This window comes from Gavia stellata, chromosome 14 (genome assembly GCF_030936135.1).
Source record: "Gavia stellata isolate bGavSte3 chromosome 14, bGavSte3.hap2, whole genome shotgun sequence".
NCBI classification, from domain to species: Eukaryota; Metazoa; Chordata; class Aves; order Gaviiformes; family Gaviidae; genus Gavia; species Gavia stellata.
In genome coordinates, this window is record NC_082607.1 from 9073702 (window position 1) to 9098966 (window position 25265).

Sequence of the window (25265 nt, forward strand, 5' to 3'; positions counted from 1 at the left end):
ATTCCCTTGGTATCTTAAGTCTAAATTAATTTGCTTTTGAAAAAGAAAAAAAAGAAGAAAAAGTTCTTGAAAGCTGAGAATGGGGACCTCCAGTGACTCAGCCACTTCACATTAACTAGTGCTAAATGCAAAGCAGCTTACCCATTGCACAAAGTTAAGAAGAATACACAAATATGCAGAGTTACCACTGAGTAAGTGGCATACTGTAAGTATGCATTCTCACTTCTCTCCTGGTAAAATTTTCATGGGCCTGTAACCTCAATAGGAAATACTGCATTTATGCATTAAAATGACAGTTTTAAGAGTTATACTTTCAGAAAAAGGACAGATATGCAAATATGAAATTCATAACTCATTTATTGAATATATATATGCAAGGATACCAATAAAAAGAAACTAATACTGCAAACTACAACTTTGGAAGTAAAGCCAATATAACAGGAACAAAATATACATAACATTGTAGATAGGAATGCATTTACCCTCTATCATACATTCCTTGTCTTTACACCTAATGTAAATGTATGCTAGAGCAAAAGCTGCAGATGTTAGCCTAACCTGAGTGCTTTTTGACAAGCAACGGTTCTCCAGGATTCTTTAAGGGTTGAGATGTCACTGCTGACTAATGAATGTGCATACATATGCATACATAGAAACTGCTTCAACGAGTATGTAAGTCAAGAGCTGTGTTCTGTTTTTTAACCTCCATCACTAATACAGTGGAATCTGTCTCTGGTGACATGGAAGGAGAGTTACTATTTGCTGTAACGTACTTTCAGTTCTCTTAAGATTAATTTCATCTAATGAGGATTAATTTTCTTGTCAATCTGATTCAGCATATTAATATTTTTGGAATGCACTGATTATCACCTGCCAGATAAGTCTGATATTTCAAATAGATTATCACCTCTTCATCTTTCACTCTGGTTTAGCATGAAGTTATTTTTCATATAGGCATCAGTAAGAAGCAAGCTCTCTTCCTTTATATTACATTTTAGGGCCAGATTCGGTATAATCATACCATTCTAGATCAGCACAGCTCTTTGTACCTAAAGATCAGACTTTCTGGAGCGTAGGTGTAACTCCTACTAGAGCCTTATCACAGAACCTCCTGTGAATCAACACCTGCTGAATGAGTAGATCTTTTCATCACCTAATCTATCACATCCTAGCTAGCTGCACTGATGCTGATATTGAACCGGCCTTTCACCCTTCCTCGAAATGGAGTGATAGCACAGCTTACTGCTATAGTGTTTGATCACGCCTTGAGACTCTGGCATTACACCAGCTGTATCCTCAAGTTATTTGAACAATATCCTTCTGATGCCTGTCCTTCCTTGGTACAGTCCTTTCTTGGTATAGCACAATCGCAGATCTGTTAATATAGAGATACAGTGAGTTGGGGAGATCTGTTAATATAGAAATACAGTGAGTTGGGGAGAAACCTCCCTTTTCAGAGGGTTCCAGGCATCTTAAACAGCACACACTACTCTTGTGAGCAAAAGAAATGCCCAAAGGCCAAAAAAAAAAAAATTAAATAAAGTGAAACCAGTTTCCTAAGACAAGTTCTGTTAAATTCATGAGTTCTCTGATTGTGAGATGAAAGCAGAAGGTGCCTATTAAAAAAATTCTCAGTAACAAATAGACTGCATTAATTTAACTAGCTAATTTAAACATACCTATTTCACCTATAGAGCACTTTCATTACTTCTAACATTTCTGGGAAGGCAGTAGATGCTCCAGAATAATCTTCAATATATGCCTGCAAAGATTACATTGCTTTACCAAAAAAAAAAAAATTTCAGACAGACTGTCTGAAATTCCAAGCTAAAATACACATAAAAAGACAGTAATGGCAGTATTTTGTCTTTAAAAAAATGATGTAAATGTTGTATACTATCATACATTGTCATGCTTTTTAAAACTACAATTAAGGACATAAGAGATGTACAGTAAATACACTGCTGAGGTACATTTCTTCTAAATATTAACACCACGACAGAATTACTCCCCAGCAGGTGATGCTACTTGGGAACATATAAATACAATTTTTACATTGTAAGGCACTTTTACCCAGCATACATGAGTTGAAGTCAGTTATGACAAATTTGAGGCTCGTAAGAAAAGATTTTTGCTTTTGACTTTGTTTCCATGAATTCTGAATTAATGACAGTTCAGTCAGGCCATCTCAGCACAAAGAGGTAACAGGTAAACCAGCCACTTACTTTTCTGCTACCCGAAGGTAAAGTGCTGTTCTGGTTCTTCGAGGCATGGAATGGGGTAATTTATTTCATAACAGATGCATTATTGGACTGAATATTATACTAAGCAACTGACACACTATGAATTAGAGCTCAGTCTCAAATACATTCAGTACGCTGGCAGATCTACCCCATGCAACCTTAGTTAAAATACAGTAGCTGCAGACAAAGTGCCTTTTTTCCATGGGAGGGCCATGTCTGAGGCACAAATCTAGAAGTAATTTAAACACTGAAGGATGTTATTTTGCATTCTAAAACTGTTCTGAGTGGCTGAAAAATGTTCATATTCTAGGAGAAACAAAACACCTTGATAGACAATTTCAATAATCGATCTGTCATTGCAATTCAAGTCACGCTTTTAATTTTGAAAGTTACAAATACAAAATAAAAATGATCAATGGCATCATGTTTAGAGCAGTAACTGAATATTTTCTGTACACAGCAATATTTCTTTCCAAAATGGCATTATTCTCCAGGAAAGCAAACAGAATTGATTGAATTCTAACAGGTAAAATGTTAGAAACTCCAATACACAGTAATTGAGTCCCTCAAGACATTAAGGGAATGCATAAGAAGACAAATGACACATGTTAAATCTTTTAAAAATACAAGTAAAAAATGCTACAGAAACTCATGTTACAAATGAACTGTTTTTGCAATACCAATCACAGAAGAACTGTAGCAGTTTATACTCAAATCAGTGTATTTTGCTTGTTTCCTTCCTTCAAATCCAGAAGTTTTGTTGGGAGTTCAGAGTGAAACAAGTCAAAACCCTAAACAAACAATAAGGTGATGCGATAGCAACAGACAAACATGTGGACTAGATTCAGCTTTTTGGTTTTATTTAAAGCAAATCTGAGAATGTGCTGTAACAGACCAACTGAAGAAGCTAGTAGCAATTAGAAATGACAAGGTGTTTTGAAAGCAGTCAGAGGACTGATCTGTTAGGTTTGGTATAGCCTAGATCTGATTATTCCCTAAAGGAACATCAAACTCTAGCAAGTAGAATTCCATGACGTGATTGTTGACTTGACAGAAAGAGAAAAATAATCACTAAAACAATAAGGATGATAAGCAAAGTTTCTCATATAGTGGTCATAAGATTAAAAAATAAATACCAATCTAGCAAAAAAGGTTGCTTCCTCATTCTTCTTACAGAATATGGGACCTTTATGCATATTCTGGACAAAACATGAAGTGTTCCACACAACACAGAACACCTGAGGTATGGACGTCAGATATGGTGGCTAAATTCCGTAATGAGTTAGGAGTTGTAACTCTCTGAAGTAAAAGAGATTGGGCTGCAGAGTCCAAACATTTGTATAGTAAGGTTTTAATCACACTTAGTGAAGTGTTCTTTGTAAATCAGGGACGCAGAAAGAGGTGGGTTGTTAGGGAATGAATGAACTACAGCCCTTTGGCATGAGTTCTAAAGCTCACAGCTCAGAACCAACAGCTGCTCAAGTAAATCTCCCGCAAACAATGCTGGGCGGAATGAGCAATCACAACAGGAACAACCTGAAATGTTCAAGCGTGCTTCGGTGTACGCTGAGTCCTTGTCTACTGTGTGCTTTGCAAGCAAAAACAGAGAGCGGCTTTCCCATGTATAGCCTCCATAACTTGTGTATGAAGAAAATGCGAAATTCACAAAGTACCAGCTTGTTGCCACCAACTTGTCCATGTTGTTAATTAAACTAGCTAAGACCTTCCCTCATTGCATGAATCCACTAAACAACTTACACATTCCAAATCTTAAGGTTTTTATTCACTCCAGAAATATAGATCTTACTTCATTTCAATGTCTGCCTTAACTTTTGACACTGTACATATTACATATCATTTATATAGTGTTTCATTTTTTCCAGACACTGCAGACTACAAACTACATAATATTGACATGTAAAACTCTGCCACTTACTGAAGGCTCACACACATGAACGTTTCAGGCAGTTCAATGAAATTTCTAACAGAGTTGGGTAGTAAAAAGTTACTAACCCTTTTCTGATTTTAGAAAACAATTTAAAAGAATTAGTAGTTATGATGTCTTAGCCATTCCCAGTTCTATAACTCTGTCCCTTGAACCTGTTTAAAAAATGATGAAAACAACAGTAAATTTAAAATCATACCGAAAAGCATTTAGCAGTTCTGACATTACATCTATATTTAGCGATAGAAATGAGGGCCTCCCTTCTTACACTGTTACAAAGTCAGCTGGATTTAAAAAACAACAAATCCTCCCCATTTTTCTACAGTATGCCAATAAAAAGTACTTATCTGCATACACTACTTTTAAATACTTCACTGCAATAAACTACATTAAATGTATATTGCGTTTCAGTCTCGGTAACAGATCTGTCAGGAGTAACTCCCATACCTAGTTTCCATTGAGCTGCTGCTGAGGAATGTCATTATGGTCAGTGCCTGATTTGCCACGGCTTTTGCTTTCTCTTTCTTCATCCTCTTCATCTCTTTCATCATTTCCACTATGGTTTTTACAATAGAGTCTAGCACAATAAAAGAAACAGTGAGGACTTTTACTGAGAATATCTATCAAAACCAGAGTTTTCTCTCAATTAGTTTTGAGATGCGCTACAAGTCAATTGCTAACTCTTAACTTATTCATGGTTTTCAGTCAAGCATCAGTTAAACTGAGAAAGAAAACAAGGTTGAAGACTAGCCAGCAAAACTTCCATCAATTCTAGTTTTCAAGAACTGCTACTACGCTGCTCAGAGAATGCCCTCTCGTGGGCACAACCACACTGGCAACAAAACTGCAGCTGAATCACTAATGCCAGCAGTTCAGCAAGCAAGTATGGAAAGTTACAGGCTCCAAAAAAATTGAAAGAAGCTACAAAACCTATCAATATGGAGGAATCATGACATAAATTATCCAGGGTTTCCTCAATATAAATTACAGATTAATTGAGGTGGAAAACATAAGTCAATTAATTTTCTCATTTCTCATATCACAACACTACTACAGAACTTTAAGTTAGCACAGTAACTGAAATACTTTGCAAAGTCAACAATTACTTAAAAATACCATTTTAAATGAAATAATATTCTCTTTTCTAATAACATACTTGACTAGCCAGGTTAGGCAGAAAAAGTGCCATGAAATATCTTCATTTTCATTATACATTCAAGAATTACATAGGTCCTTACTTATAAATTCCTCGTGACATATTCTCAATGTATTTAGCTTTGTCTTCTACGCCACAGTGGTAATGGTATGTTTTTATGCAGGCTTTAATTTCACACCCAATAGTAGCACCAGGCTGGCTGCAAAGTGTGCATTTCTGTGCAGGGGAAAGAAGAGAATGGCACTGTTTAGCCTTTCAGTCTCTTGCCTCTTAGTATTCAGTTCAGTGTTCGTCATATTTGTGGCTACCATTTTGGAACACAGTAATTTCTCTGGCAGATCATCCTTCCAATGAAAAGTTAATCAAAGATCTTGTAAAACAGAAACTATATAATACTAACCTATTAAAATATGAACACTAAGATTTACCTGTCTATTGCATAGAAAATTGCTACATGATTTCACGTATTATTGCATTTCCAAGATAATTTTATTGCCACTGAAGTTAGTATGTTAATATATGAAGAATCTTAAATTATTTTTTTCAAGGAACAATATTGTTAGGAGTTGTTTCTTTTCTTTCCCCCCTCCCATACATTTCTTACCACTTTAAAAACATCCTGAATTTTAATAAAATACGATGTGACATTTTACCAACATCCCCATCTCTGAGGCGTTAATATGTTTTCACATTAAAACATCAAAACAGTTGGAAACACATCACTGCAAGAACATATCCTCTAAGTGTATTTGTAGTTTTACACAGCATGCTTTTAGTAACACAGGATCCAAAGGTGTTACTCTATTGTAATTACAGGAAGGCTAATAATAATTTACTATGTACATCGTCACAAAGGATCCTAAATAACACATGCCCAAACACCACTAATTTTTAAGGTGATTCCTATCTGGCTACCTGTCCCAAAAGTAACAATACATTTAAATTTTGTGTTTAGAAACAGATGGAAAAGACTGTTTCACAAAAGGAAGGAGGCAGACCTATATAAACCTTAGTAGAACCAGTAACACATTCATCACATTCTGCAGACATACCATTCTTTTTCCTCTCTTGATTTCTTGAAGTACAGTTTTGATATCAAAATCACCAAACTCTGCCCTTGAAGTTGTTGTTAGCTGGACAGTGCCAGAAGAGAACAACTGTAAAACAAGAAAGTCAAAATAATTTCAGCTCACCAACATGATTAGAAATTGTTTTATGTGCAGGAATAACTGAGTATTGAACATCCCCTTCTGTGATCTCAGACAGCATGTGCTTTACCAACACACTAGGAAAAAAACCCATGCTAACTCAGTAATTAGTATGATGAGTATTCCTTCTGATACCCACCTGACTGATTTAATTACATTTGTTGCCTTGGAGAAATGTATTTTAAAAGGCAAAGGAGTAGGCAAGAAATAATGACATGATGAAAACACAAAGTAATAAATGGGCAATATTATCAATTACACCACTGAACTTTTCAGGACTATTCCATTTCCTTCCCTGAGACATATATATAACTCAGCTTCATGGCACAGCTGGTGTCAACATACCTGAAAAGCCCTGAGGGATGACAACAGAGCACATAAGTACCATCCCTACTATCATCATCCTGATATATTCAGTTTAAACTGTCTTAAAACGGAAGCTGAGGTACACAAAGTAGCGAAGAATACTCTAAGACTGGCACACACCAGCTCTCTGTTAAATGAGGCTAGGTATAGGAAGACAATTAATACTCCACAGATTGCCTGGACTATTTATTCATTTTGAGGTGCAACAGGAACCACCGAGGTTTGTTACTTAAAGCCCTACCTCATTCATAGAACAAATTATATGAAAGATAGCACTATCTGCTCATGTTTGCTGAAATTAGCAGATTCTTTTCAGGCTGACAGTTCTATAAGTGTGATCATCTAAAGGCAAGGGTTTTCTACAACTTCCATGTCCCACTCTACTTGAGTCACACAGCCTGAATCCACTGATCAGAAAGTTAATGAAGTTCATGGATTCTTCCTGGATTTTGTCTGAAAGCCTGTGGAGTAAAGGTATTTGATTTTTGGAGTGGATTCTTTTAGTCAAAACTGTTTTCTGTTTTCCTTTTTAAATATTGTGTATGCATTTAGACGCTAAGGGAGCGTTTTTAATAAGCTAAATAGTCTCCCTGAGCTAATTCCATCTCTTAGCACATAGCCAACTTTTATCCATATTGCCTACAGTGAAAAGAAATGAATTGCTCACTTCGCAACACTTCAGCGCTTAAAGAGATCATCAGCACACAGACAATACTCATGCATAATTACATGTGAGGGTACTGTATTAAAATCTATAATAGCAATTCAGACAAAATTCACATAATAGACTGGTTAACAACAATACTGTTACATACCATGCACTTATAGTGTGCTGCAGCCTTTTTGGCATTAAATATATGAAGCTTTCCTCTAGCTTCATTTTCTTCTTCACCTGCATGACAGAATCCACATTTAGGTTTTGTATCACTGGGGCTGCTTCTGTGGGGAGACCTGTCTCTCTGAAAGAAAAACATTTTACTAAAATATACTGCTGGCTTACAAATAAGGTTGTAATTTTAAAAGCCTGTGGCCACCAGCTGGAGGCTCAGACAAATGCAAATTTTAATAAAAAATACATTTGCAGATAAGAAATATGCAATTCTGTCTTCTAAGAAGTTTAGCATATTTACTGCTTACATAGGAACTGCTTTCTATTTCATCTGTGCCATGTGAGGACGTAGATCTAGTGTCTTCTGATTGCCCTTTTAAATTTGTTTTTCTTGGCTTTCCCTTACGACCCCTCCTTTTTCCTTTGGGAGGTGATGGCTCCAACTCGTGTTCATTGATACTTTCTTCTAAATCTGCTTTAGAAGTTAGAAAACATCATCAAATAACATTCTCAAAAATTTTATGCAAAACAAACTAAACCAACCAAAAAAAAACAGACAAGAAAAAACATAACCGGTGTTTTCAGTATTTTGGTCAGAAATAAAAGTAGTAACTTCTTCCCATTTATTACAAACATGCAACTGCAGATCCTGAAAACGTTATTTACTTCTTTATACATATCACACAGCTTTGCATCTTTATAATATAATATATGAAGAAGATTTAGCATTTCTTACAACTTCTACTTTCAGACCCAAAATGTGTCCTCAGATTCATATATTCACCTCCACTGAAAATAAGACTCATTTAAACTACACTGAAACCAGAAAATGTTTTCAACCATGAAATAAGCTTTTAATTTACTTTTTTTTTTTTAAGATGCATAACTCCAGTGTAAATTGCCCTTGATATTATGCCACTGTTTCTAAATAACACCTCTCTCCTTGCTTTATTGATGCCTTTTGACTTAAGAAAAAAAAATTCACCCATTTTGGCTATAACATTAACATCAAGTTTTAAAACTGAAATGTATTTTGCCTCCATGAAACAAATCTAAAATTTTAGTCACAGTATATTTTTACATCTACACTTAAAAGCAGCCGCCAGTTTACAGAAAATCATCCACACTGACAATATCCGACATAAAGTATTTATAGACCATTAAGAATATAAGAACGTATATTTTTAATATAGACATACCAAAGAGGTCTGAAAAGTTCCTTTGAAAATGTCAGCTCAGCTGCTGAATGCTGCATAGAACTGTAGTCTAGTACTCTAGCAGACTGTCCTTTTGATTACTCAAAGCTCTACAGTTAATACAGATCAATTCCTCAAACTTAAGATTGCTTCCAATATGATCTAGTTAAGTTCTATCTGATATTGAATAACCAGCTCTATTCAGCCGCTAACAACTTCCCTGACCATCAGCTGCTCACAGGAGCATGTTTCTTTTTGCTTTTAATATGTAACACCCACCCCTGCTCAAACTGCAAAGACATTTCAGCAGACTTGGTTAAAGAAACATGCACACACAGCACTAAAGAACTTGCTTCTCAAAATCCAAACCACAAACATCAGTGTAAGCCCCAAACGGAAGGAAATCCTAATCAGAAGATTTGGAACATCTACTTCATACATTAACGGGCCACTTAACTGCTGTGGTATTATTATTCAAGCATTACTATGGCACTTATCGCCATCATATTATGGTCTCAGTATCCAGACAGAACATCTTATTTTGAGACTAAATGCTGCTTTGCCAGAACTCGTCTTTCTTATCTATTATCACATAAAAATCAAATCACATTTCTGTCTCAATGATTAACAGCAACTCAGCTACACAAAAGTTTGAAGTCAAAGACTTGAACATATTCCACAGCCATCAACTCGGAGCAGCAGAAGATAACTGAACTACTGGCCCGAGGCCTTGCATACAAGTACATCCTATTAAGCTTAGTCTATCGTATCTGTCGCTAATCCCTGAGAAAGCTACAGCTTCTTGCACGTTTATTAATGAAAGACAGAAAACTAATCCAAATGCATCACAACAGGTTATACTGAAATGTAATTCCCCCAAAGCTTTACTCTGTTGTATGGTTAGAAAGCGGCAAAAATTTGAGACTAAATTAATACAAATCTGCAAATTATTTTGGCTAAAATCGACAGATTACTCAGCTATATACAGATATTCCCAAGCTGCTACTAAAATACAGTCTATCTACCACAACATTCCTACGATTTAATACATATCCTATTCTCTTCCATTTACATGACAAAAGCACCATTTAGTTTAGTCTGAAAAAATAAAATAAAATACACGATGACACGGATTATTTAATGAAACAATACATTTTACATTTTGTTCTCAGAATTTACTAACATTATTTTTCATTTATCATTACTTGCTAAATTCCCCAAGCACTATTATGCAATTTAGATACTGTACCTCTCAGACTGCATATAGCAAATATTATTACAACCCAAAAACCTCTTTCAAATAAAAGAATTCACTTTTATCTTGTCCCCCATCATATGAACTCTCCACCAATACATTAAAAGAAATTTGTGAATCTTTGTGTCTACTTTCACATTTACAGAAATCATAGATGGTTATTCTAGAAAAGAAGTCTTACAAAAATGTGACTACTGAATTTGTGACCCTTTAAATAACATCAGTAAGAAGTTAAAAATATTCCTTCCAAAATAATTCCATGGATTTCCCTACTGTATTTGATGAAGCAAAAGATAATCCATCTACCAACATTCCTTATTTTTTCCAAAGTTCCTTACCAATTCTGTCAACCATAATGCCTCCCACCTCTTAATCCACCCTTGTTTTTTAAATAACATTAAAGCATATCCCGAACTCTCTACAGTCACACTTTCAAAACTGGAAGTGAATCATAATTGCTAAAAACCAAGCACACGTTAAGAAAACCAACTTTTTATATGAAATGTCACAGCCTCCTTATAGAATAAGTTCTTAAGTACTATTTTTAGTCTACAATTATTACAGTATTTAAGATTCGAAAAGTAAAAATGTTGTATTTTTAAAAGATGGTTTCAGTGCAAGATAAAAAAAGGTCAAGATTGCACATCTTCCCTCAAAGGAGAACCCCTTTTCTGTGTTCGAAACTAGTACTTCTAAAAAAGTTCAGAGTTCATTGAAATCTAGATGCTACATGACCCCTTCATTAAAATAAAATTCCTTGCAGATTTAGGTCTCCTGCTACAAGTGACATGGACCTACAGATTAACACCACCGAGATGTGAGGATCTGCTCTACCACATCTATCTGCAAGACTGATACCTCAAAACATTAAAGTTTCTCTCATTTTTAACAGCACCATGAACTAGCGTAACAGTACAGGAAGAGACTGTAACCAGCTTTAAAATACACCTGCCTTGGATGGTCTTTACTGTTTCATATACAGTTTGGTTTGTGCCCTATCCCTCCCCTCAAGCCCACTGCCAGCTTACCCTGTTTCCCTGGCATCTGATGGTTGGGTGTTTCCAACTTCTCATGTCAGCTTGAACTAAGGAAAACACAAAAAGTTGTTCAACTCCTCCCTGACCAGATGACGTTTTATCATGGATATCACCCATACTCTGAATCCCCTGAGATTCCCTAGACATTCTTCAACTGCCCCCCATCCCATAGCCCATTACTGCATTGATTTTTAAAATCATCACAATCTTCTCAACATAACTTTATCTACAGTCCTCAAAGGAGGTATCTTACGAGCTTTCTTCAGAAGTCCCTAAATGCTATATCTGAAAAAACAAGCTCAATATGCAATATGGTCTGAGAAGGAGGGCTAGGGGTAGAAATCAAGAGGAAACATTCTGCATTTTCAAAAGCACCTAAGAACACGATACTGTAAATTCAGATGAGAGAAAAGATGAGCAGCAACAAGCCCCAAATTTGCATTTTAGAAATCCATAAGCAGTACAAAGTACCACAAAAAGACGACTAGCAAAATGCTGTATTACATAAACTGTTAACAGGGAGACTCAGCTTCAGAGAGAAATCTAAAAATTCTCCTTTGATCATCACTAGAAGGAAAAAGGATCAAGATGTTTTGCTGTTTAAAATAAGGCTTGGCAGAGAAGAGATTGAGATATCACTGATCTATTCTGTATTGCATCAGCTTGAAATGTACATGGAATCACCCTTTTCCAAAAGCTAGGTTAGAGCAAAGCAATAAAAGAATTAAGTGATTTAAAGGTTGTGAAAGAACAAATTAAAAGAGGATGTGTGCAATAAAGGCTAACACTGCTCTCTGTATCCACCTCCTACATTACCTTAAACAATAGACTAAGCGAGCCAGAAGCAAAGGGGGCTAAGTCTGTATGAGGAAGATAATAAACAAAACTGACTGGCAAAATATATTTGCAAGTAAGACTGTACATAAAAAGAAGTCAAAATGTGGAAGTGGCTTAGACATGCTGTTATGTAAATTTCAAATCACACATATGTATTTAAAGTTTCACAGTGCATTTGGGACAAAAGAGAAACTCTAAGCATCACAAAGAACAAAATCAACCTTACTAGATTTTTAAAAGAGAAATGGAATAAAACAGAGAAAGAAAAAAATACTTAGCATGTTAAAGCAAGATGTCCTTAAAACATGGCTGAAACCCAATGAACCATATGTGGCAACGTAATTATTTTAAATTGAAAAGAAATGTCAAAAAACCCGGAAAACCTTATCGTCCCAGTAGTCAATTAATAAAAATGTGAATGCATCTCTAAGCGTTAATAAGAACCAGAGATTTGCATAAAAACCCTTGCAAGCAAATACAGAATCAGGTAAACGGATCATGAAATAATAGTAGCTTTTATCAGCAAATGATGTGAAATTAACAATCAAAATGCTGAACATAATTTTTAAGTTTTTTTGTTTTGTTTAAAAAAAATAGAAAAATACTAAGTTACATGAAACATATCTAAACTGGAGAAAGTAAGAGCAGAAAGGAAAAAAATTAAATTACCCCTTAGGTCCCATCACTAAGATGTTTTCCAAAAGTACCATATACCTCAAGGAACTGATGACTCTTGTCCAAAAGCTATTTTCGACTGGATAGTATCTATGTTATGAAGTACTTGAGATTATTTCTTTAATTAAGTACATTTAACATAGAAAATTAATAAAACAGTCCTTCATAACCACACAACCTAAATGCTTTGCTTTTTAAAAGCAATCGTTGGCAAAGACTGAAGACAGACAATACACTTAGCTTATCTGCATAATCAGAAAGCTTATGACAACTGGTATGATAAACCTGTTAAGTATGAGTTAGCTGACCAAGTTTCTATTTGTATAACGTTTTGCCTAGATAGGAAGAATTGTAATGTAAACACCACAGGACAGCTCCTCAGATAGGACAAACCATTCACCACATTATTTTTACATTTTTTCCTTTACCATTAGCTGTGCGTTTTTCCATAAGAAAACACCATTGTGATGCTTCTGTAAAATACCTCATTAGTCTGTAACGGACTGCATAGGAGGTTGCTAAATTACTGCCTGGACCAACTGGTTTTGTCCTAACACTACGTATACATTTGATGCCACATTGAGAGCAGCATGCTCCATAAGACAGACAACGAGAAGGCTGAGTTAGCGGAGCCTAGGAAGAATTTGTAACCATCCACCAGCAGAACTGAAACGACACTGAGCTGCAACATTATGGAAACTTTTATACCTGACTGCATTAATGCATATAATGGTAGACAAGCTTATGCTGTGAACAGTGTTACAGAAAACGCAACTGTGAGCAAACACTGATTAAAGAATCCGAAGATGAATCAGGATGTTACCCAACTATAATGCCAAAAGGTTTTGGATGTTTTTCCTGCCAGCCTCTGGCTTGCACAGTGCTTTGAAAAAGTACTCGGTTTGATATAGATTGCAGCATCTCTAAATAGGTCTCACAGAGATATATTATCCTGTCTCAACTTACTGAGCAGTATGAGAAGCACAGATTTCTGTGTTTGATCTTTAGAATAAGATGAAAAGGATGCTGAGACAGGGAATGTCCTTACTTCCATTGTGGAAACATAATTCCCTGAGGCTTTGAATAGAGCTACAATAGGAATTATGGACACTATTTTCTGACCCCACAGTTCCCAAGCATCTGTTTTAAACATTAACAATAGATAGTCACATGGCTGTCTTCATTATTCTTTGTTTTATTACTATGTGACAGAAGAATGAAATTACATTCTTATCTTAGTTTATATTAAACTATTCCTGATCAGCTGAATTTGTTTTCAATTCAACACAGGGGCCAGGGCAGCCGCACCTGCAGGGAACTGAAAGATACCAGATCTTAAATTTTTCAACAATTATTTCCAGTACATTGGAATAAATTCCAAGAAACAGTTCCAAAACCTTAGTTCAACAATACTCTATTCTTCAAAAAGAATAAATGCAATTGTATCAAACTGAACAGTAATTCAACTAAGTTAGCTGTGATAGTTTGAAAGCACTGGCACCAATTCTTGTAACCTATTAGGTACTGAAAACTTAGACGGCTTGCCTAAATTATGAATTAAACTATTATCTGAAGTTCAAGTCAGATTATTTTGTTAAGATTTGTAAACAGCAAGACAAAAATCTAGACATGAAGCTTTCAGTAACTTGGTCTGGTCCTCTGAGCAGGTGTCTTCAAATCTGTTGACCTCACAGCCACAGTCTAGTGCGAAGTATGAGAGTACCTCACTTTTACTGTCCTTTTTCCAGTTAGTGGGAACGCAGAAGAATCACTCCGAAATATATATACGCAAAGGAAATACAGGAGAAATACAATTCTCGTATTCTATATCACCTGAAAGCTAGGCCATACAGATAAAATAGAGAAACCCAACAATCTGCTGAAACAGATGATGAATTTAAGAGCACAGTACTTTGCTGCCATGTTTCATATTTTTATATTCAAAGAAAACAGAAGGTAGTTCAGCAACTCCTGTCAATTAAATGAAAAAGAATTCCCAGCGCTCATTAATTTTGTCTTGATGAGTAGAGATACTTAGTCCGATGAATTCTCACGCCACTTGAACTTCATGACCGCAATAAATAACATCTAAGAGGTCCTTTTTATTAGGTTTTAACTGGGTAACTTTAATTCCAACATAGGTCCTTCAACCACATTTCCATGAAGCCCCAAGAAATTTTCTTGAACTGTTATTAAATGGTTAACAGATACTCTCTTTAAACTAGAACTTCTAACAAAAGGTACATTAGCCAGATTTCAGACTTGAACAAGTATGCCCCCAAAGCATCTATTTTCTAGGGAAGGGAAGGGAAGGGAAAATCTCACGATTATGCAACAGTACTGCCTACAGAAAACAAACTGTTCTGGACTGCACCAAACCAAACACTCCTAAAAACTCTTCCAACATCCCCTAATAGAAGTGACACAGTAAAAATATTTTGAGTGCAACAATTAAATCTAGATACAGAGAACAAACAACAAAAAAACAGATCTTCTACACTGACCGAGAAAAAAAACCCACCAGCGTCCCAGAGCAGGAACAGTATGTTTCCATGAAAAAGGACTGACAATTCCAGTGCCTCTGTGCACCTACATTGAGTGACATAACCACAGATGAGCTTTAACTATTCTGCTAGGAAAACACTGCTGAAAGCAAGGATTCACAAAAATGAAACAAAAACAAGAGAAAAAACACAAAGCCGCTATGTTAGCATCTAGTATCCCTAGCTAGTCTATTCACTCTTCTCTGCAAGTCCTTTCTGGTTTCACACACTACCATTCTTTCACATTTCAATTCCTCTTTGATATTCACATTTTCCTCAAGAAATAAACCAACAAAATACATATATAAAGCTTAATTTCACCATCCAACATCTTCCAGTCACCGTTTCACTGAGCAAACTTCAGCATTTAAATATTAAGAAAGAAACCCTCCAAAGTCCCTTCTTAAACTCTGAAAATCACCCTGTATATTTCTGTCATCTAAAGATAATCAGTTTTCAATGTAGCAAAATACCATTGCTATGCAATGCTATGTGTCATTTCCATAAGACAGATGCAATACATATTTCTACTTTCTTTGACTTGAAGGAGGTCTATCACAAAATAGCCCCAGCTTCTGGCATTATCAAATCCATAACTTTCCATGGGTATAGTTCCCTAAACTGTACGGACTAAAAAGAGAACATATTATTTCGGAAAGAGCACTGGGTAAAATTTCAGTCAAATATTAAACAAAAAACAGAAAACAAAAATGTGAAGTATAGCTACACGTATTTCTAGAAGCGTAAAGCACAACAGAACTAAGTATTTTAAACAAAAAAAATGTGTGCAAAGTTAAATACTAAGTAAGATACTATGGGGTTCTTTGACCAAGTTTTTCTGAATGATGTTTATTCCTCCTTCTCCTACCCTCAATCTAAGAGTCTTTTGGATGATTCTAGTTTAACGTTTTAATGAACTGGCATCATCAACATTTAAGAAAAAAGCCACTATGCCTCTGTAGTAATTTTTCCCATGTCTTCTCAGACAAATATATCCATATAAAATTTAAAAGTCTTTGCTGTTAGAGAATGACATCATAGAATTGGAGATAATGGTTTCTGAAAACTCTTGAAGAAAAGCACAAGTTCAGATCCTGCAAGGAATTCCAAGCAGAAAAAGTCATCCATTGGCATTGGGCTCCATGCAGAATTAGAGGCATTGTTCAATAGATGTCAAACACTGAGCCATTTGTGAGTAAGTATCAGATTATGTTTAAATATCAGTTAAAGAGTTTAATCTCTCTCTCTCTCTCTGGACTCAAACGTCTTTCATATTCTGTTTCTGCTAACAAGCAAAACAAACCCCGAAACAAAGAAACAAAGTGCCAAACTACAAGATAACGTGGACCTGTGTCTTTGGAGATTTAATATAACATGTATACTGCTTTTCTTGTTTAAACCTAGTAACAGCAAAATTAGAGGGTGTTTTATACAAAGCACATGACAATAATTATTTAAAGAGACTAAAAGAAAAATGAAAATCAGTTTCATTTGGGATTTTCTACTGCCTTCAATATCTTTCTGAACATCGAAGTAACATCCAAACCTTACCATTAATATATCTACACCCGTAGCATAAAAAGTAGTATATTACCTTAAAAATACATTTGGCAGAAAAAGACTGAAGTAATTTATGAAATTTGATCTTCACTAAATAGTCACATACTCCTCATTAGTTAAATCTGACAACATTTCAGTTGAAAGTAATGCAAAAAGTAAACTAACAACTGTTTGCTTACCCAAATTCAGATACAGTAGAAAAAAGGAAAAAGAAAAAAAAACCTGCATAAACACACAATAGCACAACTAGTTTGGAATTTTAACAGACCACATGATTTATGTACCTTTGTGGCATATCACCCCTCATGCATTTCACTACTCTCCTCTGCAAAGATGCACAGCTTTTATGAGTGTATCCATACAGGGTTTTTTTGTTTATCAGAATGACTCAATAATATATCTGTAAGTGATCTGATCACAAACCTTTTCATTTACTATTGGGTCCATCTTATTTGAAGAGATAAATTCTATTTAATAGTTCAAAAAAAGAGTGATTATTCAGGAACATTAGCAATAGCAAAAATCAGCTGTTACCTGACAAAATATTTTAGATGTTAATATTGTGAATATTTAACTACAAATATAAGCCAGCTTCTTCCCAGAAGGGAATGCATTACTTTTACCCAAACTTCGTTTTGACAGAACATAAAATCTTTTGAACATCCTAAAATTTATGTTTGGGGTTTTTCTCCACCTCAACCAATAATTTTTAGAGAAAATACAGAAATCAGATAGGCTTCCAAACTCATTGTTTCTCAAAAAAAATGTAGTTCTAATTTTTACTGAAAACATTTATATTCTCCAGAAAAATTAAATTTAACCAAGTATCTTTCTACAATGGGAAAAATTTATATTGAATAATTTTACCTTCAGAGTTATGCGTAGTTTTCTTGTGTTTTCGACATAAAATCCTATAAACAAAGTAGTTGAAAACTGTCAAGTCAGTCACGATTCACAGATTATTTACTCATCTTTTAAATTTAAATGCCAGTACATTTTTCTCCCACTTGTAAGACTCACTGATATACAAATCTTGCAGTGAAAATATGCTTTTCTAGCACATCGCTATTTTGAATGCCACAATCATAATCAGAATTTTTTTGCAACAGTTTTGTTTAGATTCCAAAGTGGGGTTTTTTGTTTGCTTTGTTGTTGTTTTTTCTTTTTAATCAAAGAATGTGAAATATAAATACAAAAATAAACATAGCAAATAAATAATAGTTACATGTAAATGCCTTGTGAGGGTTTCTCTCTTATCTGAGCTTTATCATGCAAAGCACAGTAGTAGTGATATGTCTTGTGACATGTTTTCACATCACAGCCAATGGTCGCTCCAGGACAATGGCATAAAGAGCACATCTGAAAGAAAAAGAAAGCACAATTCACGTTACTGTTGGCTTAGTATTTCTGAGTTCAAAAATAACATAGTTACCACTCCTGGTGACAAAATAAATGGAGTTATGCACTTGGCATTATTCTTCCTGCTCTCGGGTGTTTTTCATAATTTATTTTAAAATCAAGGAGAAATTTGTTGCCATTATGCAATAGTACAATAACCATCATACGTTGATTATAAATTCAATGAAGAAAATAAGTAATTTACCTTTGTGGAACACGTTTGATGAAAGTGACACAGCTATTCACCTAAATATCCCACTCCTAAGGATAGTCTGTTTGTACCAACCATTCCAGAAAAGTTAAAATCATAAGTTGTACCTGTTTAATTCTGAATTACATTAAGAAGATAGGATGGGGAAAAAAAAAAAAAAAGACACCCATTTGGCCATGAATCTTGCAGTCAGAAATACTGATGACCTGCAAATTTACCTTAGCCTCAGCAGCGAACTTTACCTCTTTTTTCTATGCAGTTATTTCCTTAAGTAATTTCCAAGACACTGAATTTAGTGAAATATTTGTTAAATACAATGAATTTATTTCAACTACACTAAGTTTTGCTCTTTATACTCATATTGCAGAAAAGGTTAAATGGGAACCTGTTGCTTTACTCTTCTTTCCCAATAATTAATTCTTCTCATATTAGACATCATTGCTTAGGATACACCAACAATCATGCTTCTAAATTGTTCACTGTCCTTCTTATACTGTGGTAGGAAAGGAAGTAATTGATAGTATCACAATAGTTTTCTCTGTATTATTTTTTACTGACATAATATTGCCCAACAATCTCAGAATTTCCCATTAAACTCCCCTCCCAAGACAACCAGAGCTTTTTGCTTGTATCCTGCACGTTGCTCATGCTCCTGAAAAGTTACAATTAATTCCAAATCCATAAGCATAAGTGTGCAATGTAGGATACTCCCTACACATATCTTTGTGGAATACACTTTCTGTCCACCGCACTAGCTTAGTCAGGTTCTTCTTGCTAGTTTCACCAAATAAATATACCACCAAAGTTATGTATCACCATCCTGGTTTTCAATTTTAACAAAGTTAACTGAACAGTAAAAATGTCAAAGCCTTGGATAATCTCCATTTACTCCTCTGCAAGCTCTGAAATGGTATAGCTATACACCGTTCCCTAGTTGTTATCTAATTTGTATGGGTATTTTACCTCATAAATGTGTTATACGTTACGGTTTAATATATAATAATGGCTGATCAAAGCTCTTTATAAAAGCCTAGGTTGAAATTTTATCCATCCAATCAACTTTAGTCAGTATTTCAGGATTTTTAAAGCCAGAAATGACTAAAAGAAAACTTTCTTTTTATGAACACCATGATGGACCACAGGAATTTTTATATTGACTTATTGGTCTATGTTCCTGACAGTAATAAAGTATTTATCCCATTGGTACAAGTCCTGCTGTCCAAATGGTCACTGTCAACAGATTAATCAATTCCCAAGTTATATCAGGTATATGTGAAGTTTGACAAGCTGCAAAGTAGGTAAGCTCTTTAAAAAATATTCTCCCATGCACAGCTAACAGAAATAATAATATCAGTGCCTTGTACTCCTAAATATTTAGACTTCACAGGTTTTTATGAGCGGCCTATTAAGGTTTGAACCTACAAACTTTTCAGACAGAAATATATTACCATCAGAAAGGCTCTACGTGTCAGTCATTATCACTTCACTAACGAACAGGCCTCGATTTTCAGTGCATACCTGGTCAGCAGCAGTACCTCCTGAAGGAGAACAACTACGTCAAATCTGTCAGCAGACAAATTTAGTCCAAGCTGTCAATGTAATTACCTAACCCAGTGCACCATGCTGAGATATTTTTGCTCAGTGTGTTCCCACATGAAAGAACAGGCTGGAACAGAAAGCAGACCTTAGAGGGGGTATTTGGGCTAACTATAAACATTTAGCTTTAAGATTCCTATACGAGTCAACGGAGAAAGACAGATTCCTCCAGAGAGTAATTCAGAGCTGTAGTTTCCTGACAGCTACAGAGATAAGGCACCTAAGTTAAGATCTAAAATTATCTTGTAAATTCTCTCCAAATAGGAAACATCTCAGGACTATGAATCTACTCGGTTAACCAGATCCAGGTTTTCTGCAAAAAGCTGAACAAAGTGCCTGATACATATACAGCTAGCGAGCTCTGAGAATACATCCAGCTGTTGCATCAGCGAAGGAACATGAAGAGATTCAGAAGCAGAAAGACAGAAACCACCAATGACATAAAAAGAAAGAACTTTCAAAAAACATTTAAGAGACCCAAGAATCACGATCTGTAGTTCCACTTACTACCATGTTCTTTGGGAATTCCTAGTCACAACACAAATGACTTGTGAATAGTTATTTCTTTATGCGTCAGCTAATTAGAGCAAATAAAGTTCCCTGCATTGGGAAAGGTTCAAATGAAACACTGGATGAAATATTAGACTACTATTATGTAATTGTAGTTCTACAATAATACTTCGGACTACTCCTAGTAGTCCAAGAACTGGTAAATACGTAAGAGTGCTTTAAATAACTAAGCTGAAAATTTTTAATGTAAGGAGTGACTTGATCATTTGTTAAAAATATTTTTTAAAAGCCTCACTCATTTCCCCAAATGGAAAACAACTACTTCTAAATAAAAAAAAATTAAAAATCGTGAATTAGCTTCTCGGGAATTGAAAAAAGTCATTGCTCCTCAACTCTCATTAATTTGGTAGAGCTGTAATCACTATTGTACCCACATACCTCGTAAGACGTCTATATTCACAGAATCATCTATTAAATCAATATAAAAGGAAGCAATAAAAGTACCTTTGGTAGTTAAAAACAGATTTTGGCAGCAAAACCAAATACTGGTAAAGGCACAATAATACCCTCGCTAGGTCCCTAGAATGTGGGTTTCTTTCTGAAATCTAACAGAAAATATTAAATAGAAATTACTGAATTAGAAACATAAATTTAGAAAATGCTATTGTTTATATGCAGCCCATCAAAAAGAAAAATGGGCGTATTCTGTAAATGAGTTTTCAAATTTGTTTGGAAAAAATGCATATCTGCTACAACCATCTACATTTGCCAATGAAGAAAAAAGTGACTGTAAAAATAATAATGCTGGATTTCTTTTTTAATAGTTCTGTGATTAAGCTACAATTCTTAAAATGACACGTTTACATGAAAGCAGAAGTTGACTGAAATAAACAAGCTACTTTTTATCCTTTCCAAAAGACACTTCAAGTGTTAGTTAACTGACATTTAAATTTCATTTCAATATAAGTATAATCATATCTACTGAGGTTTATTTTCATAAATCTGAGACCATTTTTACTTCAACATCTTCTTCTATAAGTTGTCCATTACCTTAGAGCTCAAACAAAGGTAGCACTTTAAAAAAACCAAAACCAGCCATATATATAACACACTGAACAACTTTGTGGTAAGCGTTACAGAAAGTAAGAAAATATCACCTTCCATTTTCAAGAGCCAAAAATAAAGACTTACCAGTTTAGTACCTCTCTTTATTTCTTTCTGAATATCTTCAATAGAGAATCCACCAAGACTCTCATTATCAGTGTGCGAAGATACCAGTGCAGATGAGAACAGCTAAAATTATAAAAACAACACTTATTTTTTAAGTTTTAAGGTTATAAGTGATACAGAACATTTATATATATATGTAACCCACAAAAATTTCCAATTACAGTGATTAATCATTTGTGCCAATGCCACAGCTGGCTGAATTTTTCATCTGTTTGTAGTCTTTTACTACCTCACTACATTCCTTTCCTTTTTCCTATGGGTTACTTACCATACATTTGTGATGTGCTGCCACCTTCTGGTTTTCTGACATCAATAATTGTCCACATTCATTATCTTTATTAGATCTACAAAAACCACACTTCCTTTGTCTTGAAGAGACTTTTTTCTGTCCGACTGAGCTTGTCATGATTTTAAATGACCTTAGAATGCCACTTCAATCCTATCAATGCTACAGAAAAAAAAAGGTGCAATCAGCATGTTAACATCAACAAAAGGCAATTTAACTTACAGTTTTATAAATATAATATTGTTTGCTTGAAAATGATCTGTCCCTTTTTATCCTGTTCTTTACACTACGACAATATACCCAAATAAACATGCACCCAGCAGAGGCAGTATTTTCCCAACTTTTAATGAAACTGTATCAGCAAGCAGCATTAGTTCTTTAGGCAAAGAAGTCTGAACATTAATATAAAACTTTGGACACCAATATAAAACTTACAGGGAAAAGAAGAAATAAATGGAACATACAACAAGTACAGCGATCGTTAGAGGAAAAAGTTACTGCAACTCTTTCATCCCATTCCTATAGTTATTTATTACAGCAAAGGAATTTGTAGAACATGCACTACCTGTGCACGCAGTAAAATTCATGCTACTGAACCTCTTCAAAAACAGAAGCAAAGCAAAACCGAAGAGCCCAACACAGGAGCTGGAACAGGTTTTGAGTGTAAAAGCTCACAAAGTAGCACGGCAGATGAGTAACTACCCTTAGATGAGGGTAGAGATGAGAAGATAAAACGTTACCATTTTAGGTATTTCACAGATACACTGTGGCTAGTCAAACAGCATTAGGGACAAAATTTTAGAAGGATCTATGACTAAGGGCTGCAATGGAAACCTTTTCAAGACCCACAGTTAACTTAGCAGTACCATACTAGTTTTCAGTAAGCGCATGAGAGCTGCTATTCTCATTTAAGAAAAGTAACTTAAAATTAAACTCAACATGAATCACAAACTTTCCATGTGTTACCGACTAAAATACAACACCGAGGTTCCAATCCCCTAAACAGACAGACCCTGCAAGTTCAAAAGTGAAAATGCCTAACAAGTGTATGTGCTTCCTGGCCCAGTATTAAGTAGCTTTTGTGTTAATTTGTTTCAACATCTCTCACGAAAGAAAATACCATCCTCTTCAAATAGACTTGCTTACAGGTTTTTACTGTGGAGATTTGAGCCTTCCTGTCAGAATTGGCCACAAGTGCAATAAAAGCGTCCTCCTCAGCCTGTGTCTACATTAGACTCACCTAAATAAGAAAAGCCACCATGTAGTTTGGTATTTCTGTTGGGGAAAAAATAGAAAATTCAGCCATAACAATATCAGAGTTGCAATACATCTGGACTGCGCTACAATGCACGAAAATGCACGACTGTCCTTTGAAATTTGCATAGGCAAACCTGTCTGCTGCTCAGTGCTGTCAGACTCCCATAATACTAATATCACTCACTATTTTTCTAATCAAAAGCAGAGGAATACCATTAAGTTTCTGTTGGCGTATACTACTACACAAAGACAATCCTTTTAGATTCTCACTCTTCTGTTTCAACGCATTTTCACAGACTGAGTTTTAACTGTTTGTCTTGCAATATTTACTACAAAACTCCTGCATCAAAAGGTGTCTGCCCTGTATCTATTGCCTTTGCTTTATCAACAGCTTCATTTGCTTTCTTTTATAACTGGAAAGCAGTTTACTAGCCGGTGACGCATACTCATAAGAAGAATGCATAGATTTCAGATCTTGCTGATTTGCACAAAAAATGTGCCAATCTGGATAAACTAGTCACACCCTTTTGCAGTGGCAATAGAGAGTTCTTAAGTGTTAAACACAAAAGAATTACTATACTGTATTCTTCTAAAGAAAAAACAAAACAAGACCATTCTGTAATCCCTTCTGAGTAGAAAGAAAGAATGGTTTCTGAAGGAAAGATACACAGATTTTTCAAATGTGGGGGTTTTTAAAATTTTTTTTTAAACTTAAAAAATATTTGGAAGCAGGAAAAAGACCTACAAAAGACAAGTAGGAAACAATATCACAAAGATTTCTTGTTCTCAGAGTCCCATTCAATAGCTCAACATAAATCACAGTGCTGTGTTAGAAATATATTAACAAAATAATTTAAAATGCAAGAAGTTCTGCTTTGGTATAAATAATTTGATATACACACACACACATTCATTTGGGTCTACCTGTTTCATTTGATATTCAGATATTATCCCTACACTGACAACAACGATAGCAATTCTTAAAAGGAATATCAGGGATTTCCTTGAACACACACGCAGGTTCTGCTGACTTAAAAGAATAAGAATTACTACTATAAAAAATAGCTACCCTTCAATTTAACAAGCAAATTCGTATTTTAGAAAGGCAAATAATTTATAGAACACATAAAAATTTATTAAGTGGCTCTCATCATCTTTAATTTATAAGAATAGTAACTTTCCAAGAAACAAGATTATGAAGAATCTTCTCACAGCTTTATGCCTTCCAGTGCACTAACAGACACAAGAAGGCATGTCTAGAACCTGACATAACCTAACTTCTTGAAGTACTTTTGCATAATTAGATTTTTTTAAGGCTCACAGTGAAGTTAAAAATAATGCCAGTATTTACGTAATGATGATGGATGTTGATGTTATTAAAAAAAAAATTAAATTAGTAAATACTATGTTTCGGAATACTTACTCAATTATAAATAATTTAACACTTGAAGAAAAATTATTCAGAACGCAAACAGACCAAAAAGCACCAGGGTATGCCAGAAAGAAAACTCACATTCTTTCCATGATCAGATTAAATTACTCTGAAAGCATTTTACAAGGATATCTAAAAGTATTCTTTCCAATCCTGTGTTCTTTGCATTTGTATTTTCCGTATCGCTAGGCATTAACACTCTTTATACATTTCTAAAGACTGCAGAAAAAAAACCCTGAGCATGAGAAATATTTCATAAGCATTTCATCTGTAGACCTCTCCCTAAATCATGTTTGCTTTCTCATAAACGTGAGAAAACACTACCCTGGGATCACTTTTCTTTGTGCCAAAATACACTTCTTATCCTGTCCATTTAAAAATACCCATTTTCTGAAAAATATGAACCAAGTTACGCAGCTATACCACAGACCCAGAATTCTGAACGCAAACACTCAAAATTCTGTTTTCATCTCTCGAGTTAAATCACCCAAAAGC

The 25265-nt window shown here is 34.9% G+C and overlaps 1 protein-coding gene across 3 annotated transcripts; it reads right to left on the minus strand.

The window, feature by feature from the left end:
* Window positions 1–410: 410 nt before the first annotated feature.
* Window positions 411–23260, minus strand: PHF6 (PHD finger protein 6). 3 transcript variants are annotated; one of them, XM_009815344.2, is made up of 11 exons: window positions 23228–23260; window positions 22064–22243; window positions 21757–21858; window positions 18076–18209; window positions 17718–17761; window positions 8056–8219; window positions 7734–7877; window positions 6397–6501; window positions 5427–5560; window positions 4636–4765; window positions 411–4343 (listed from the first exon to the last, which is right to left on the minus strand). In XM_009815344.2, the coding sequence occupies exons 2-10, from the start codon at window positions 22199–22201 to the stop codon at window positions 4636–4638; spliced, it is 1095 nt and encodes a 364-aa protein (XP_009813646.1). In that variant the 5' UTR covers window positions 22202–22243; window positions 23228–23260; the 3' UTR covers window positions 411–4343. The 3 variants fall into 3 exon arrangements, with proteins under 3 accessions (XP_009813646.1, XP_059680259.1, XP_009813644.1); XM_059824276.1 differs by having other exon boundaries at window positions 411–1375; window positions 8056–8222; XM_009815342.2 differs by having other exon boundaries at window positions 8056–8222.
* Window positions 23261–25265: the final 2005 nt, after the last annotated feature.